The sequence below is a fragment of the Rhinatrema bivittatum genome, chromosome 15 (assembly GCF_901001135.1).
Source record: "Rhinatrema bivittatum chromosome 15, aRhiBiv1.1, whole genome shotgun sequence".
Lineage (NCBI taxonomy): Eukaryota > Metazoa > Chordata > Amphibia > Gymnophiona > Rhinatrematidae > Rhinatrema > Rhinatrema bivittatum.
The window spans coordinates 26,545,344-26,561,660 of NC_042629.1; the positions used below are offsets into that span (position 1 = coordinate 26,545,344).

General features: G+C 47.1%; 2 protein-coding genes across 4 annotated transcripts in view; one reads left to right on the forward strand and one right to left on the reverse strand.

The window, feature by feature from the left end:
- The window catches only part of SLC37A1 (solute carrier family 37 member 1), a 150,384-nt gene extending 149,957 nt beyond the window's left edge, over window positions 1-427 (reverse strand). For 2 of the 3 annotated variants that reach the window (XM_029578597.1, XM_029578595.1), the window contains exon 1: window positions 64-418. The gene's annotated coding sequence lies outside the window, so the exon portion shown is untranslated. Of the gene's footprint in view, window positions 1-63 lie in introns of all 3 variants that reach the window. The other variant, XM_029578596.1, reaches the window with a different exon arrangement.
- A 387-nt stretch (window positions 428-814) lies between these two features.
- Window positions 815-16,317, forward strand: part of RSPH1 (radial spoke head component 1) — an 82,262-nt gene continuing 66,759 nt past the window's right edge. Inside the window, exons 1-2 of the mRNA XM_029578959.1 lie at window positions 815-1,047; window positions 15,488-15,601. Of these exons, the coding sequence (XP_029434819.1) occupies window positions 994-1,047; window positions 15,488-15,601 (168 nt within the window). The 5' untranslated portion in view covers window positions 815-993. The remainder of the gene's footprint in view (window positions 1,048-15,487; window positions 15,602-16,317) is intronic.

The window sequence follows — 16,317 nt, forward strand, 5'->3', positions numbered from 1 at the left end:
TACAGCGAGATAGAAGATTATTAAAAACAAAATATACACAAAAATCAAATGTTTAGATCAGACCTTAGCAGGCACACAGCGATTCCGCTTCACCCTACTCCTCTGAGCTCGAGGCAGGAAACACTGGACAGGAAAACCACCCAGATCAGAGTCAAGGAACAAGCTCAGCTCTGCTCCACTTCATCCCACCCTCGGATACTTTCGGGCAGGCAACCACCGGAGGAGAGCGCACGGTTGCTTAACTGCACGACCAGCAAGAGCAGGAAGGAACTGAAAACCAGTCAGAACCAGAACGAGCTCTGCTCCTCCACTCCACTTCCTTCCTCAGGTACCTGGAAGGACGACTCAGCTGATTGGCTCGAGCTTGACTAAGAGCTAGAATACAGGTGAAGGAGAGCAAGCTCTACCTTCGCTCTTTTCTTCCTCCTCCCTCCCCACCCCGGCCGGACCCAGCAGCTTTACAAGAAGCTCCGAGGACTCTCCTAGGCTCAGCTGATTGGCTGCAGGTAACCAGGAAGTGGGTCTGGAAGGCAGCCAGGCTTAAACACGGCAAACCAGTTCCTCAACAATTAAGCTCAATTGCCTTCGCTGCTTGGGTCGATTCCGCACAATGTTAAAGTGAATTAATGGGCAAATATCGTATATTTTTGCAGGTTTTTTTTTTTGTTTTTTTGATCTTACATCTTATCGTAAACCAACGGCAATGGTCACGTTTCGCAACATTGAAAAGTTCTGTCTGACCAATTCCTGTCTGAGTGCAGCGTGAGGACGGTTTCCACGGTGACCAAGCTGTGCCTCGGATAGGATTGTGGGTAATGATCTCTATGGTGACCGTAAACACCCAGTGTGGCTCCCAAAGCTCCCGGGAGGACTGAGTTGTGAATTATTGAAGAAAGAGAAAGGCAGGCACGAGTAGTTCTTGCATTGAAAACCGGCGCTGTTGCCAGCCGCTGCCCATAGTCCGCTCTCACGCCTCCTTAGCCAGCGGTCGTCATGTCAGATTTGGGCTCGGAAGAGTTAGAAGAGGAAGCCGAGAACGATTTGGGCGTAAGTGAGGGGGGAGAAAGAGCGAGCTGTTGAGTGATAAAAGTGACCTATAGTAGTGGCATAGCAAAGGGGGGGGGGGGGGAGAGGCAAGGCCCCAGGGCGCCTTTATTTGCCAGCAGAAGTGGTAACCGAGGGCTGCCGGGGGGGATCGATCCCATCCCGCCCGGCGGCTGAACTGAAATAGACCCATGGCCACCGGCAAATGGTCCCTAAGCTGCGCATGTGCGCTGCCGGGCACAGCTTGCTCCGCCTCCCGGCGCGGTGATAGATGCGGGGCCGCAGTGGAGCTCGTCCCACCGCGGTCGAAGGAGAGAAGGGGATCCGTGTTGCTGGGGGGGGGGGTCCCGTCCCGTCCCGTCCCGTCCCGTCCCGTCCGCTGCTGTCAAGGGATCGCTTCCTGCCCGTTTGCTAGAGAGGGAGTATTTATGTACGTATATGTGTGAGCATGTGTATGTTTATGAAAGAAGAGAAAGTGTGTGCACCCACCGCCCCCTAATCCACGACTATTTGATGGTGACTGGAGGTCTAACCTTCCCAGGATTGGAGAGGGAGCAATTTTGTAATCGTTATTGATGTAACTAATCGGGTGTGATTTGATGTGCCCGCTGTTTTGAAGCATAGAGTCTGCCTTATTATGGTTTCCAGTTCAGTTTTTGTCAGCAGTTTTCCCATTTATATTTTATAGCCATTTTATTTTCGTGCAGTTTCTATGTAGGGCTTGTTCTGTTTTCCTAATAAAAGGTGTTATTGGTGTTTTAGAGCCCTGCTTAATGTTTGAAGTTAGTGCTGTTTTGGATTGGGAGGTTTATTATATTGTAATTGAAATGTAATGTGCTCATGGCTCAACACCTAACATGCATTACAATAGTCCCCCTAATACTACAAGTGTTCCAAGATTCTTTTTGGCTTTTTATGTAGGATTTTCTGGTTAACACCACAGCAGTGCATGTAAATATAATATACATACTGTTGTGATACTTTTACTTCAAAAGAGTGTATTTTGAGTGACCTTTTTCTTGTAAAATATTTTATTATGAATGCATAATTTAAAACTGTGTGTTCAGAGGGCCATGGAGGGGAAGAAGGTTGGGCACAGAGCTGGAAGATTCATTTTGGTTGCCTAATACCCTTGCACCGGCCCTAACTCGAAAAAGAAAATAGATTAAATGTGAAAAAAAAAAAAATGAGGCAGGGCCAGTACCGTAATGGTTTGCACAGGGCAGTAAAAAAGCTAAGTGTGTATGCATGTGTCTGTATGCGTGTGTTCTCTGCTCCCCCCAGTCTACAACAAGCTGAGGGTAACTGAAAATCCAATGTTCCCAGGTATGCAGTAAGGTTGCCAACAGCCCGGCTTTTCTCCACACAGTACGTAATTTTAAGGTACTGTCCGGAAGTCAGAGGAGGGCTAAAATGTCTGGAAATTTAGGGATTTTAACCCTTCAGTCGAGCACATCTCTTTTTTTCATTAGCATCGCCTTACCCTGACTGACCATGCTGTGGTTTAACTCCACAGCCAACTGTGGTGCTACAGCTGTTAAAAGTTGCCTGCATATGAAGGCACACCCCCTCTCCTTGCTGCCATGCATCCTCCAGCTCACCGCTGAGGTTAAATAACAAGCCAGGCTACCGGTATCTACGCTCCTGCCTGTGGACCAATGATAAAAGGTCCTGTGGGGCTGCTGGCAGTTTCTTTCCCGCTCATTGTGCAATAAATAAAGGATTAGTATGACAGCCAGCATCTCTTTTCCTGACTGCATGAAAGGAGAAAAGGCCCCACAGAACTGCTTACACCTCACCACCTGCCCACCACAGAACAAAGTAGGGTTGTCAGTATATCGCCTTCCTCCTGTGGTGCAACAAATAAAGGCCACCAGCATCATCCCTCCCACTGCAGCACAAGAGGATCGGGTGCCATGGGTGTGCTGCAGCAGAGGTGGAGAGAGAGAGTTTGCTTGTGGGGGAGAGGGAAACGCTTTTGTGAGAGCACCTGTTAGTGAGTGTGGGGAGGGGAAGGGAGGCTCTGAGTGTGAGAGCGCCTGTGAGATGGGGAAGACCTGTGTGTGTAGGGGCGAGCCTGTGTGTGTGTGTGTGTGTGTGTGTGTGTGTGATTAAATGCAGCAGAGAGTATGTGTGTGTGCGTGAGATGGAGCATAGCAGAGATCGAGTCTGACTGGGAAACAGAGTTTCAGTGCAACAATCCCCTACTTTCCCCTGTTAATCCATGACAAATATCAGAGCATCTGGAAATCAAGGTCCCAGGTTTGGAAAATGGAAGTTTGTTTGTTGGTTTGTTTTTTTTTAATCTTTGCATTTTTTTTTTTAAATATTGGGTGGTGTTTGTGTCTGCTGTTGACATATTTTATTGATGCTTGGAAAAGTTTTGAGTTTTTTAAATTTTTGGATGTTCTATTCATCAGCTGTTTTGAAATATAAAATATAATATTAAAACCATACTAATAAGATTTTTGTTTATTTTATGATGACAAATGATTTTTCTGTTTTTCCGTTGTTGTACAGCATCCAGAGTCTGGCTTGTTGTGGTTTCCAGTTCATTTTCTTTTGTCTGCATGTTTCTATTTATATTTTATGTTCTCTTTATTCTGTATTTGAGAGTCTCTGTGTTCTGAATGTATGACCGAGGGATTCCTCTAGCTTGTTTCTGTGTAGGGATCTGTAGTAGATTGGCTTGTTTTGTTTTCCTAATAAAAGGTGTGATGGTGTTCCAGGACCTGGTGTAATATTTTGCAGTGTTGAGTTTTCACAGGTAGGGTTGTTACTTTTTGAGTGCTGGCAGTTATTGCTGTTGTGGTATAGTAGGTTTACTGTATTGTAATTCAGTTTACTCATAGCATTCTCAGGGCCAAGCTCATACCCAACACACATTATTATAGGCTAAATACTATATATGGGCTCCAAGATTCTTTTTTGTAGGTTTGGCACCACAGGAGTGCATGTAAATATAATATGCATGTTGTAAGTGCTGCTTTTGCCTCAGAAGACTGTACTTCGGATGTTCATTTTCATGTATTCTAAATGCATAACTTCTCATTCTCTGGGGTGGAATTGGCAAGCAACACGCTGGATTTAATTTTGCAATTCATGTATGTGCTTTATGACAGCAGGTACAAAGTCTGTGGGTGTGTAAGGACCCTTGGTTCTGGATGGCTTCTAGATTTTCAAAGAGAAATTTTGTGGGCAGTTTCCTGCTTCTTACATTAGGTACATTGGGTATGTCTGATATTGAATCTTCTATCAATTAGATACATATTTTATTGTTTTGGGTTTTTTTAATGATTAAACTTTTTATTTATTTATTTTTATCCTTGTTTTTATTAGATGGTCTATTAGTTATGTGCTTTGAAATACTCTTTAGTATGGTTTACTGTTATGATTGATTTTGTTTATTGAGGAGTGGTGATTCTGCCTTTGCATTATTGCACTGCATATGAGTGGCTGGGTGGTCTGGAAGGGGAGAAGGGAGCAAGACTGCTGGGGACTGGGAGAGTAGAACTGCTGTTGCTTCTGTTTTTTTCTGAGATGGGAAAGTGGGAAGAATTGGATTTTTCTCTGTTTTTGGGAAATGTGCATGGTTGCGATATTAAATAGGAGGAAAAACGAAAGTAAATTAAAAAAAAAAAAAAAAAGCACCTGCAGTCGGGTGCAGGAAACGGATGCTCAATTGACAAACATCCGTTTCCTAAACCCCTGGCCGTGTGGCGTTTAGGAAAGCCGATGCCAATAAACTCTACGTCAGTTTTCCTAACCGGCGAACAGCTGAAGCACTCAGGCTCTCCTTAGCAAGGAGGTGCGAGGGGCACGCAAGCGATCCTTGCTAATGCAACCCCCTAATTTAAATATTGCATGGTGCCCCCGGGGGGGGGGGGGTGTGAGTGCCTGGGGGTGCGCTAAGAAAGTGGGTGCTAACTGTTCTGTGCCTGCTTTCTGTGCAAAAACATTGCATCAGCCCCTTAATGCACAAGGTCCGTAAAGAAATGAAAGGGAAGACCATGTGTGCAGCAGGCCCCAAAGGCAAAGGTCACGACCCCCACCCTCTCTGCAGGAAAGAAGAGTAAGTTGGAAGCTAGGGAGGAGGAGAAAACCAGGCCCTTACAGGAGCGCCTGTTGGATGAACCGGAGAACTTGTCCCAGGGGGATTCCCTGGAGGAGATCGAGGAGGATGATTTGGGACTAGAGGAGGAAGATTCAGCGGTTCCATAGTTTAGGGCTGGGGAGTTAGGAGCCCTGATTTCTAAGATCTCCCAGGTCCTGAGGCTCTCGGAGGAACAACACAGAGGCTCTAAGCTAAGGGGTAATCCTATTCTTACGGGAATTAAGCCAGCAAAGGATTTTCCCATACGTTCCACGATCCAAGATATGTTCACCGTGGAGTGGTCCTCACCAGACTCAAGACTATGGAATAGAAGAAACATGGAAATAATGTATGTGGTAGATCAGACGGGGAAGGACAGTTTGCTAGAATTCCCTAAGGTGGATGCAGCAGTGGCTTCAGCGTCTAAGAAGATGACTATCCCAGTTGAAAGGGGGAGAGGGGGCAGCCCTCAGGGCATACAGGATAGAAGGATTGAGACACTACTAAGAAAAGACTTTGAATTGTCTAGCCTAGCACTATACTCGGCGATCTGCAGAGGGTTATGCGACAAGGGCTTTATTCTGCCCTTGTCGCATAACCCTGACCCCGTAAGCAGGTCAGGCGGAAGAAAGGAAAGACTAGTTGCATCAGCAGGTGGACAGGTTGATATCCACCAGGGAGTCCAAGGCAAGAGCTGATCTTCAAGTGCTGGGATCGATGGCAGCAGCCATTGAAACAGTGCCCTGGACAAATGCACACATGAGACCACTGCAGTCCTACTCCTAGCAAGTGGAGTACCACAAAAACTGGACTTCAAGAGGAAACTGCCAATACTGTGGCATGTAAAAGAGAGCCTCCATTGGTGGCAGAAGATGCTCCAGTTTAGGACCCTACTGACGACAGACGCCAGCAGCAGGGACTGGGGGTTGCTTTACAATGTTCAGGTGGCAAAAGGGCTCTGCTCGCAGCAGGAAAGGAACTTCTCCATAAACAGGCTGGAGACCAGGGCAGCGCTGCTAGCCTTAATCAAATTCAGATCAAGGGTGAAAGGACACCCAGTTCAGATCCTTTCAGACAATGTGATGACAGTAGCCTACATCAACAAGCAGGATGGTACTGAGTCCACAGAGGACGATGGAACTTTTCCTCCTAATGACATGTGCAGAGTGTCACCTTCAGGATACCTTGGTGGCCCATATAGCAGGTGCAGAAAACATACAGGCAAACTTCCTAAGCAGGCAAAGGCTGAACCCAGGAGAGTGGGAGCTATCAGAAGAAGCTTTCCAACAGATAGTGACTCATTGGGGACACCCCCAGTGGGACTTCATGGCCAAGAGAAGCAATACCAAGGAAGCCAACTTTTTCATCAGAAGAAGAAAGTATGGATCCAGGGGAATCAATGCATTAGTTCAGGAGTGGCCCATAGGAGTTCTCCTCTGTCTCCCCACCTCCCCCTGGCCTACGATGGGAAAAATCCTCAACAGAGTAACGAGCCACCAAGGCTAAGTAATCCTCGTAGCACCAGATTGGCCGAGATGGCCTTGCTACGCAAACCTAGGTAGGCTAAGAATGGAGGAGCTGGTCAAGTTCCAGCCAGTACTGGCCTTCCTACATCAGGAGCCAGTCAAAATGGACAACCCAGCACAATTCTCTCTTACTGCATGACTATTGAGAGGGTCAGGTTCAAGAAAGAGGTAATAGCCATGTTTCTGACAGCATGAAAGAAAATCAACTGCCTTGGCATATGCAAAGGCCTGGAGGCTTTTTGAGCATTGGTGCTCTCAAAGAAACATTTCCCCAGGCAAGGCAGACACAGCAGCAATATTGGAGTTCTTACAGGACAGCCTGGACAAGGGGCTGGCAGTGAGCTCTCTTACGGGTCTATCCAGTACCGAGCGGTAGGAAGAGCTGCGTTAGTGCCCAGGGCACCCGCGGTTGCCGCACGCACAGTGCAGCTCACCTACCGCTCGATCCTGAACAATAATTTTATTTAAAAGTAAACCGCGTCTGTGAAGCCTTAGGCCCGCGCAACCCATTGTACTGGATAGAGCGCCTATACAGTATCCTGGGTGCGCGGGCCTAACGCTTCACGCCACGCTGGTATCTGTCATTTCAAATGTCATTTGAAATGACAGATACCAGGAAGTCGGGACTGCCAGTCCCCCCTCCCCTCCTCCCGAAGCAGGGCGCGAAAAGCAGCCTTGCTCCGGGAGGAGGGGAAAAGAGACACTGACAGCGGCGAAGCAAAAAAAAAAAGTTGCTTCGCCGCTGTGTCTCTTCTCCCCTCCTCCCGGAGCAGGGCGCGAAAAGCAGCCTTGCTCCGGGAGGAGGGGAAGAGAGACACTGACAGCGGCGAAGCAAAAAGGTTCGCTGTGTCTCTTCTCCCCTCCTCCCGGAGCAAGGCTGCTTTTCGCGCCCTGCTCCGGGAGGAGGGAGAAGAGACACTGACAGCGGCGAAGCAAAAAGGTTCGCTGTGTCTCTTCTCCCCTCCTCCCGGAGCAGGGCGCGAAAAGCAGCCTTGCTCCGGGAGGAGGGGAGAAGAGACACTGACAGTGAAGCGACTTACTTTTTGCTTTTGGTTTTTTCGCTTTTTTTTTTTTTTGCTTCGAGAGGAGGGGAGAGGACTGGGGCTGCCCCGGAGACCGGCACCCATGATCGCGGCCGGGGCAGGTGAGCGGGGGCTGGGGGAAAGCTTGCCACCTACCCTTACCCCTGCCTCTACCGCAGGGGTCAGGGTAGGCGGTAAGTTAGCAGGTTAAACGCGCGACAAAACGGCAGGGAAAACTAGCGATAGTTGGGGCGCGGGTTACGGGATGCTAGGGAATAGCTAATTCGCTCGTTTGCATGCAATATACATGCCACGTGCGGAAGGGGTTGCCCGGGGAATTTAGGACGCGGTAGGAGTAGGTTAAAGGGGATTCGGGATCGCAGGAAGGGCTAACGCGGCTGGAAAGTGAGTAGAGAGCCAGTTAGGGACGGGGAAACCGCGGATGCACTTTACAGGATAGACCTGTTAGAGTCCAGGTGGCAGCTATCACCTGCTACTGAGGGCAGATCAAAGGCTCATTGGTGGCATCTGTACCGAACGTGGTCCGCTTCCTACAGGGGGAAAAGCACATGGCCTCGCTGCAAACTAGCAGTGCCAGCATGGGATCTGAACTTGGTGTCTAGAGCGCTAGCAAAAGCTCCATATGAGCCGCTCATAAGCATCAAGGTAAGGAACCTCACCTGGAAGACAGCCTTTCTGGTGGCCATATGCTCAGCAAAAAGAATATTGGAGATGTAAGCCCTATCATGCCGGGAATCATCTTTCTCTCTCTTTTTCAAAAGAAAAGGTGATGCTGAGGCCAGTTCTGTTCTTCCTCCCCAAGGTGGTGTCTAAATTCTACCTTAGTCAACCAATCACTCTTCCAGGATTCAGAAAAGCAGATTGTAAAGAGGGGAGGAAGGACTTTAAACATTTTTTGGATGTTAGAAGAACCCTCCGGAAGTATCTGAAGTCTACAAACAAGCTTAGGAAGTCGGACAAATTTTGTCCTGTACTCAGGAGTCCACAAAGGGGAGGCAGCCTCCGAGACCTCGATCGCAGGATGGATCAGGGAAACAATTGCCTCTGCATATATAGTGAGCGGCAAGGAGGTACCGCAGGGCCTAAGGGCACAACAAGGTCGCAATCCTCCTCCTCCTGGGCAGAATTCTGGTCCATGGCTCCCATAGACATCTGTAAGGCAGCCATGTGGAATTCTGTGCACACGTTCACAAAGCATTACAGGCTGCACCTACATGAAAGAAGACACCAGATTTGTGACTGGATTCCTGGAAGCAGCCTTAGGACTTTTCCCACCCAGGATGATGATAGCTTAGGTACATCCCACTGTGAAGACTGGGCCTGGCAGTTGAAGAGAGAGGTACAATTAAGTTTTGCCTGGCTAATTGTCTTTCCTCAACTTCTGGCAGACCAGTCCTAAATCCCTCCCTTGTATGTAAAAAAAAAAGAGAAACAGAAGGAGAAGAATACCTCCGTGTAGATATTCAGAGGAGGTCCTGCCTTCGCCTCTTTAGCAGCTCCCTCAAGGCGAGGGGCAAATATGGACTCAGGTGCTGTTCTTTAATTTGTTCTTTGGCCATGTACAGGCCATACTTTAATTTTCCAATTTGAGTTCAGGCTACCCAGGTAGATGGGGGGGGGGGGCCAAAATCAAATAGGTAACATAATTATATAAGAAAAAAAGTCTGCGTGAAGGGAGAGGCGATCAGGAGATTTGGCCTCCCCATACAGGACCCCCTACCCTGAGTATTAGCACCCGGCGCTTATCCTTTTCTTTCCTTTTTTTGTTTTTGGGTCATTTTCACGTGTCTGGGGGCATGGGAAGCAGCAAGGATAAAGGTAATTATGATAGCACCAGCTTGGGTAAGAACTTACTGACTCCTTCCCTGCTGAACCAGCCTAGAGGAGAGTGCCTCAGGGAAGAGGTCTGGAACTTTGCCGCCATCTGCTGGTAGGGGGGACCAAACCCACTGTGAAGACTGGTCTCTCAGGACTTGAAGAGAGAGACAATTAGCAAGATGAGACTTAATTGTACCTTTTGTTTGCTTGCAGTACCACAGAGGGAAGGGGCAAAGGAAACTCCATTGGTGGCCTCTCTGCAGGCAGGGAAGCTGTTGCCCCATAGACAGCTCACAGTAGTTTGTTAATTACTTTTCTGGGGTTTGTATTGGTGTAACTTTCTGTGACTGCAAGCATCTATTCAAGGAAGATTTGGGGGGGGGGGGGGAAGCGCAACACATCTATTGGCACCAGAGATCCTTGGTACACCTCTGTGACCTAATAAGTGATGGGAGGCTGAAAATGATAGATGCTTCTGATAGGCTGATTTATAGTGAGTAGATTAGAACAGGGAAGCCATAGTTCAAATTCCACTTCTTCTATTTATGTTGTTCATGAGCTTGGGTAAGTCACCCTCTATTGCTTCCACTACAAACATGGGGGCTGATGTAATAAAACCCACGCTAAAATGAGTTACATTTTTTTGCTGGTTTTACTTAATGTGTTCGTTATAAATCGAGCAGGAATGAAAAAAAGCACGCTTAAAATGTAAGTTAACCTGAGAAATCTGCAGGAATGCAGAAAATTGCTTTAAAACAGGAGAAGGATGTAAGTGCTTGAAGTTGGAAAGAATGTGACCAAAATGACCTTGCATTCAAGACTAGCACTGGACACTTCAATTTGAGCACAATCTCACATGCAAGGCCATTTGGGCAAGGCATGCCAAAGTGAAATCAAAGGGTTCGCTGTCCAGGATTTACACCTACATCTCATCTTCACAAAGTGTCTAGTGGTAGCTGTGGCCCATCTCCAGAAACAGGGGATCCAGCTGTTTCCTTACCTCAATGACTGGTTACTAGTGGCCCCCAATCCTCCCACCCTACACAGCAACCTACTGACGACCATCCGCTGCCTGGACAGCCTGGGATTGCTCATCGGTTACGAGAAATCCAACCTGAAACCCTCTCAGGCCCTGCAATTCATTGGGGCCTACATCAGTATGGAGCTGGACAAAGCATTCCTTCTGGAAACCAGGTCTTGCACCCTCCGGACACTGACTGCTCATCTCTACAGAGCCACCAGCGCCTCCGCTCGACAAATCTTGACTATCTTGGGACACATGGCAGTGTCCACCATTGTAGTTCCACACATGCGCCGGCTACAATGGGGCTTGACGTCACAGTGGCACTAATTCCGCCACCCCCTACCAAGCAAGTCGTACTCCATGCACAGCATGCAACAGGACAAGGTGATGGCTAAACCCAGTGGGGCACACTGCAGGAGCATCCCTCTGCCCCCTGCCCTTCACGTAGTTCTCACCAACGATGCATTGAACAGGGGATGGGAGGCCCACCTAGCCCAGCTTCAGACTCTGGCTATGGTCTGCTTGGGAGCAGGCGCAGCAAATCAACCTTCTGGAGCTTCAAGCCATCATCAATGCACTCCGCACCTTCGAGACCTTCCTTCGGAGAAAGACAGTAATGATCCACACAGACAACCAAGTCACGATGTTCTACATCAACAAGGAGGGAGGATCCGGTTCTTGAAGGTTGTGCAAGGAAGAGGTTCAGATCCTGGAATGGGCAGATCACCCCTTCATCACGTTGCAAACCACGTATCTACCAGAGCAGACAGACTAAGCAGAATCTTCCACCCTCACGAGTGGGAGCTTCAGCAGGATGTGTTGGAAAAACTCTTTCAAATTTGGGGTCTTCCTTGTGTCAATCCTTTTGCTACAGAACGCAACCGGAAGGTGCAGGCCTTTTGCTCGGTGTACCCTAGCACCCAATGCTGGCATAGGATGCGTTCCTCATTTCATGGATGGTGGGTCTCCTATACACTTACCCTCTCATACCTCTAATTGCACGGACGGTCCAGAAATGCATAGCAGACAAAGCCAATCTCATCCTCATAGCACCAGCATGGCCGAGACAACCTTGGGATGTGTATCTAGTTCAACTCATCGAACCCTTCCCACTCTGCCACAGCGCAGACTTGCTCACCCAGGAAGGAGGTTCCCTGCTACACCTCCTCCATTCCCCTCTGCATCTCACTGCGTGGAGATTGAAAGGATGGTACTAAATTACTTAAACTTATCCCACAACTTCAAGACATCCTAGTCTCCTCTAGGAAATCCTCCACAAGGAGGAACTATCAAGGAAGATGGATCAGATACTCCTCTTGGTGAGCAGAGCATGGTGTGAACACATTCTCCACGTCAGGGTCCACGTCAGTGCCATCGCAGCCAGCCATCACCTACATAATGATGCACCAGTTTCCTACCTCCCCATTAATCTCCAGATTCATGAAGGGTATCCTGCAGCTGCGACTTCCTATTCTCAAACCTCCGGTCCCATGGGATCTCAGTGGTTCTAGAATGGTTAAATCTCCCGCCCTTTGAACCTCTGGACAGTTACCATCCATATTACCTCTCCTGGAAGGTGCTGTTCCTCATCGCCCTCACCTCAGTGCAACGTGTCAGTGAATTGCAGGCACTGGTTCAATATTCTCCGTACCTGGAATTCTACCATGACAAGGTGATGCTGCATACGCATCCAGTGTTCCTTCCCAAGGTAGTATCAGCTTTCCATCTAAACCAAACCATCACTCTGCCAACCTTCTTTCCAATGCCGCACACGAATGACAGCAAGTGATGGCTTCACATATTGGACTGCAAGTGTGCGCTGGCTGCTTATAAGCGTTGGACTCACTCTGATCATAGAGCCTCCCAGCTTTTTGTCTCCTTCAACCCAAATACCCCAGTGCTTCCAGTCTCCAAGAGAACCCTTTCATCCTGAATTTCGAACTGCACACAGTTCTGCTACCATAAGAAATCTAAAGGTTCGTGCCATGGCAGCTTCCATAGCCCACCTGCACGAGGTGCTCATCCTGGACATTGCAAGGCTGCAAACCTGGTTCTCGCTAGATACCTTTTTGTCTCATTACTGCCTGGACTGGCAGATGCGGACATGGGTAGAACCATCCTTAAATCAGGCACAAATTAAGGAGACTATCCACCACACAAAAATTGTCTTTGAGTGCAACTCACGCTTTTGGTGGAGCAATACCTGCCCCTAAGGACTCTCTGCACTCAACGTGATCAGCTGGGGACTCCCAGACAGGGCTAATTCATCCCTGCTTATCTAAGGCAAGTTTGCTTAGCGTAAACAGTGTTTTCCATAGATAGGATGGATTAGCCTTGCTGACCCACCCGCCTCCCCGGACAGTCTATTTAGCTTCCATCTTCGCTTTGAAACGGACTGAGGTAAGCCAGGAGCTGTGCGGGAATCTATACGCAGGCGCACATTCAATAAAAACTCTGTGCTAAGAGGAGCTTCACCTCCTGGCCACCCCAGACAGCATGGCTAATTCATCCTGCTATCTACAGTAGACACAGTTTACGATAAGCAAACTTGCTTTTCTGTTGCTGAGCTAGGAACAGCCAGTCACTACCACAGTTTGCACAGCATTAGTAGAACATGGCCCTCAGAAATGTAAGTTGTTTTATTCCTGCTCCGAGCCAGGAGTTAAATTTCCAGCATTCAGAAAATGTGCTTTAAGCTGTCTGCCCTCTAACGCACTTCCCTGCATTGCTGGGTAAAAGCTAATGTCTTCTTTTATATGGGATTTTCATGCACCCAAGTTAATTTTAGCACTGGTTTTTACTCCTGGTTTAGCATGCATTTTTTAGGAGTTAAAACCCCTGTTAATTTTGCTATTTAATTTACTGCTGAAAAATGTGGGCTTAAACAGGCGTGAAAATCTGTGCTAATGTTAGTACACCTTATTACATTGGCCCCTTGGGTTGTAAGCCCCTTTAGGGCAAGGAAATATCTACTGTATCTGAATTTATTACTTACCTTAAGCTCAGAGGTGGGAAGGTGAGAAATGAAGTCAAAAGGAGCCTTATTCTAAACAGGAGTACATGGTAATGGAGGGTGAGTTTACCTTTTTTTGTTGTTTTTTAATGCTTGATAAATCAAACATTTTACAGACTTAAATCAATGTGATGTACAACAAAGTAAAATTAACATGATTATAAAACATAATATTAAATGAACAGCTAAAAATAAAAATTGATATACTGTATATATAGATAAAAATATGTAATGTAAAAATTAGACAAGCACTAGAACATAGTAAAATGAAAATAACAAGGGACAATTACAGAGAACATTTGAATAAGAAGCCGAAGCAGAGTTAAACATAACAAGAAAATAGATAAATGATAGTGCCTTGAATTTAAAGGTTGGCCAGTATTTGTTGGGCATATAGGATCCTGATAATGACCAGGCTTGGGGCTGGATTAGTGGAGCCTGATGGTGATTAGGTGGAGTGGGAACTGAGAGGGTCTGATGCTGACCCTGAGAGTGGGGCTTCATACTGACTGAGGGGAAATAAGTAGCTTGAGCATTATATTGACTTAGGTGCAGAAAACACAATTATGTAAAATATTTTGTTTCTGCCTCCCCCTCACCTCAGAAGGGATGAACTACTGCTGATGCCTCCTTATGGCCCACAGGTCTCCTTTCTCCCCCGAGGCTCCTTCCTCCTTCCCCCCCCTCATACTCCCTCTCACTATTACTCTTTTTTGTTTTCCTCCATCATCAGGCCTCCTCCTTCCATTATAAGTAGCCAGAATGAGGAGTAAGGAAGCTTTGAAGGTACATACATGGGTCAGGGAGCAAATGGCAGAGTAATTTTATTTATTTTTTTTTTTGGTAGCAGTGGGCTGTCTGGGTATCCTGTGGCAATGAGCCACAGGATCCCAGGACAGCGTTTTCTGCTCACAATTAGCTGTCTAGGCTGCTCGCATTTAGCAGTTTTCTTGAGGGCTGATTATGACTTTTCATTGTTACCTTGGAGACTACACTTTCAAAAGGAGATTGTGAAGGAGTGGCCCCGAGACCCCTCTTTAACCAGTGCGGGCCTTGGCTCTCTGGAATCCTGCAGAGAGAGTGTGAGCTCTGTGGGTGGAAGGCTGGGGTCAGGAGGGTCCACGTTTCTGGGAAGTTTGTGTGTGTTTGTGGACACTGCAAAGGTAGACAGTCTACTGGTATCTTGTTTGCTGATTATATTAATAAAAATTGAAGTTAACATGAAGAGCAGCTGGGTTTGGCGTGGTTCCTTCTCCAGCCTTAGAGAGATGAAAAGGATTAAGTCTGCCCAGAGGCAGGCTGCTAAAACGGTTAGTGGTCAAGCATGTGGGTCAGACTTACAGATCTAAATGTATACATTAGAGGACAGGCAAGATATAGGAGAGAGAGACTTTAATACTTCAGGAGGTGGATCTCTTTCAACAGAAAGGAGGCTGTGGAACAAGGGGTCATGGGGTGAGGTTCCAAGGACTAAGGAGTAATCTAAGGAAGTATTTCTTTACAGAAAGTGGAGACAAGGACAGGATCTGAAGTACAGAAGGCATGGGGCAAGCACAGGGGATCCTTGCGAGAATGAGAGGGATTTTAGAGCTGAGCAGACTAAATAGGCTGGGTGGTCTTTTTCTGCCATCCTATTTTGTGTGTTTAACTGCTAATGGTGTGCCTGTATATTTTTAGTTAATACAGAGAAATTAAGAGTTTATAAGCTTCTGCCATGTCTCCGTAATTGAAATGCATTTCTTTCTTCAACTACTCGCGTCAAGGAAAGAACGCGTTTTAGCTTCATTTTGCTATCCCATTCTATTCAACTGAATCTGTTCCCAAGGCATTTTAAAAGTCAGAGGGAACCTCCCTGACATTTTCTTCAGTATGTAAGAGGGAAAAGAGAATGATCTTTGTATGGTGTTTCTTTCTCTTTCATATTAGGAATATGAAGGGGACCGGAATGAAGCAGGAGAGCGACATGGGCATGGCAAGGCAAGATTACCAAACAGAGACACCTATGAAGGGCAGTATGCGAATGGCCAAAGGCATGGCATGGTAAGTCTTAAAAAGGCCTTTGTCAGTTTTTCACATTGGAGGCTATGATAATATACTGTATATTATAGAACTAAAGAGAATAACTTAAAATAACGGGCTGGTGTTTCTATGTTTTGTTTAATTTGAACTTAACATTCAGGCCTACTTTTACCTATGGGCAAAGGGGACAGATCCTCTCGGCCTTGCATGGCAGGGGGCATATTACATGAGAACACAGGGCTCTGACTCAGTGACTCTGTGGCCAGTGCCCTGAATCTTGGGCAACAAAGCTGTACTTTCTGTTCCAGCCCTTCGTCTCTCAGGCTGTGTACAAGGAACATAAGAGGACCGATTAAGCCTGGAACTGACAGAAAGCAGATGTGGATATGGATTATTTCTTAGCGTCTAGTCAGATGAATTCAGAACCAGTGGGTTTATGCACTCCTACCAGCAGATGGAGATGGAGCAAACTGATGTCATAGTATATACACCCCTGCAGTGACATCAGCCTGCCAGGATTCTCCATCTCCAGCAGATGGTGGATGTGCATCTCCCCTCTGGGGATTGCTTCAATTTTAAGAAGGAGAATTTAATGCCCCGCTGTCCTGTGGTGATACTAATTAGTCCCTCCTCCAGTTGAGAATTCCTGAGGTGATTTCCCTGGTCCCTCAGAGGTGTATCTTGGTCCAGTAGCTGGTTTTGCAGGTATGGACTTAGCTGTTTGAGTGGCTCAAAGG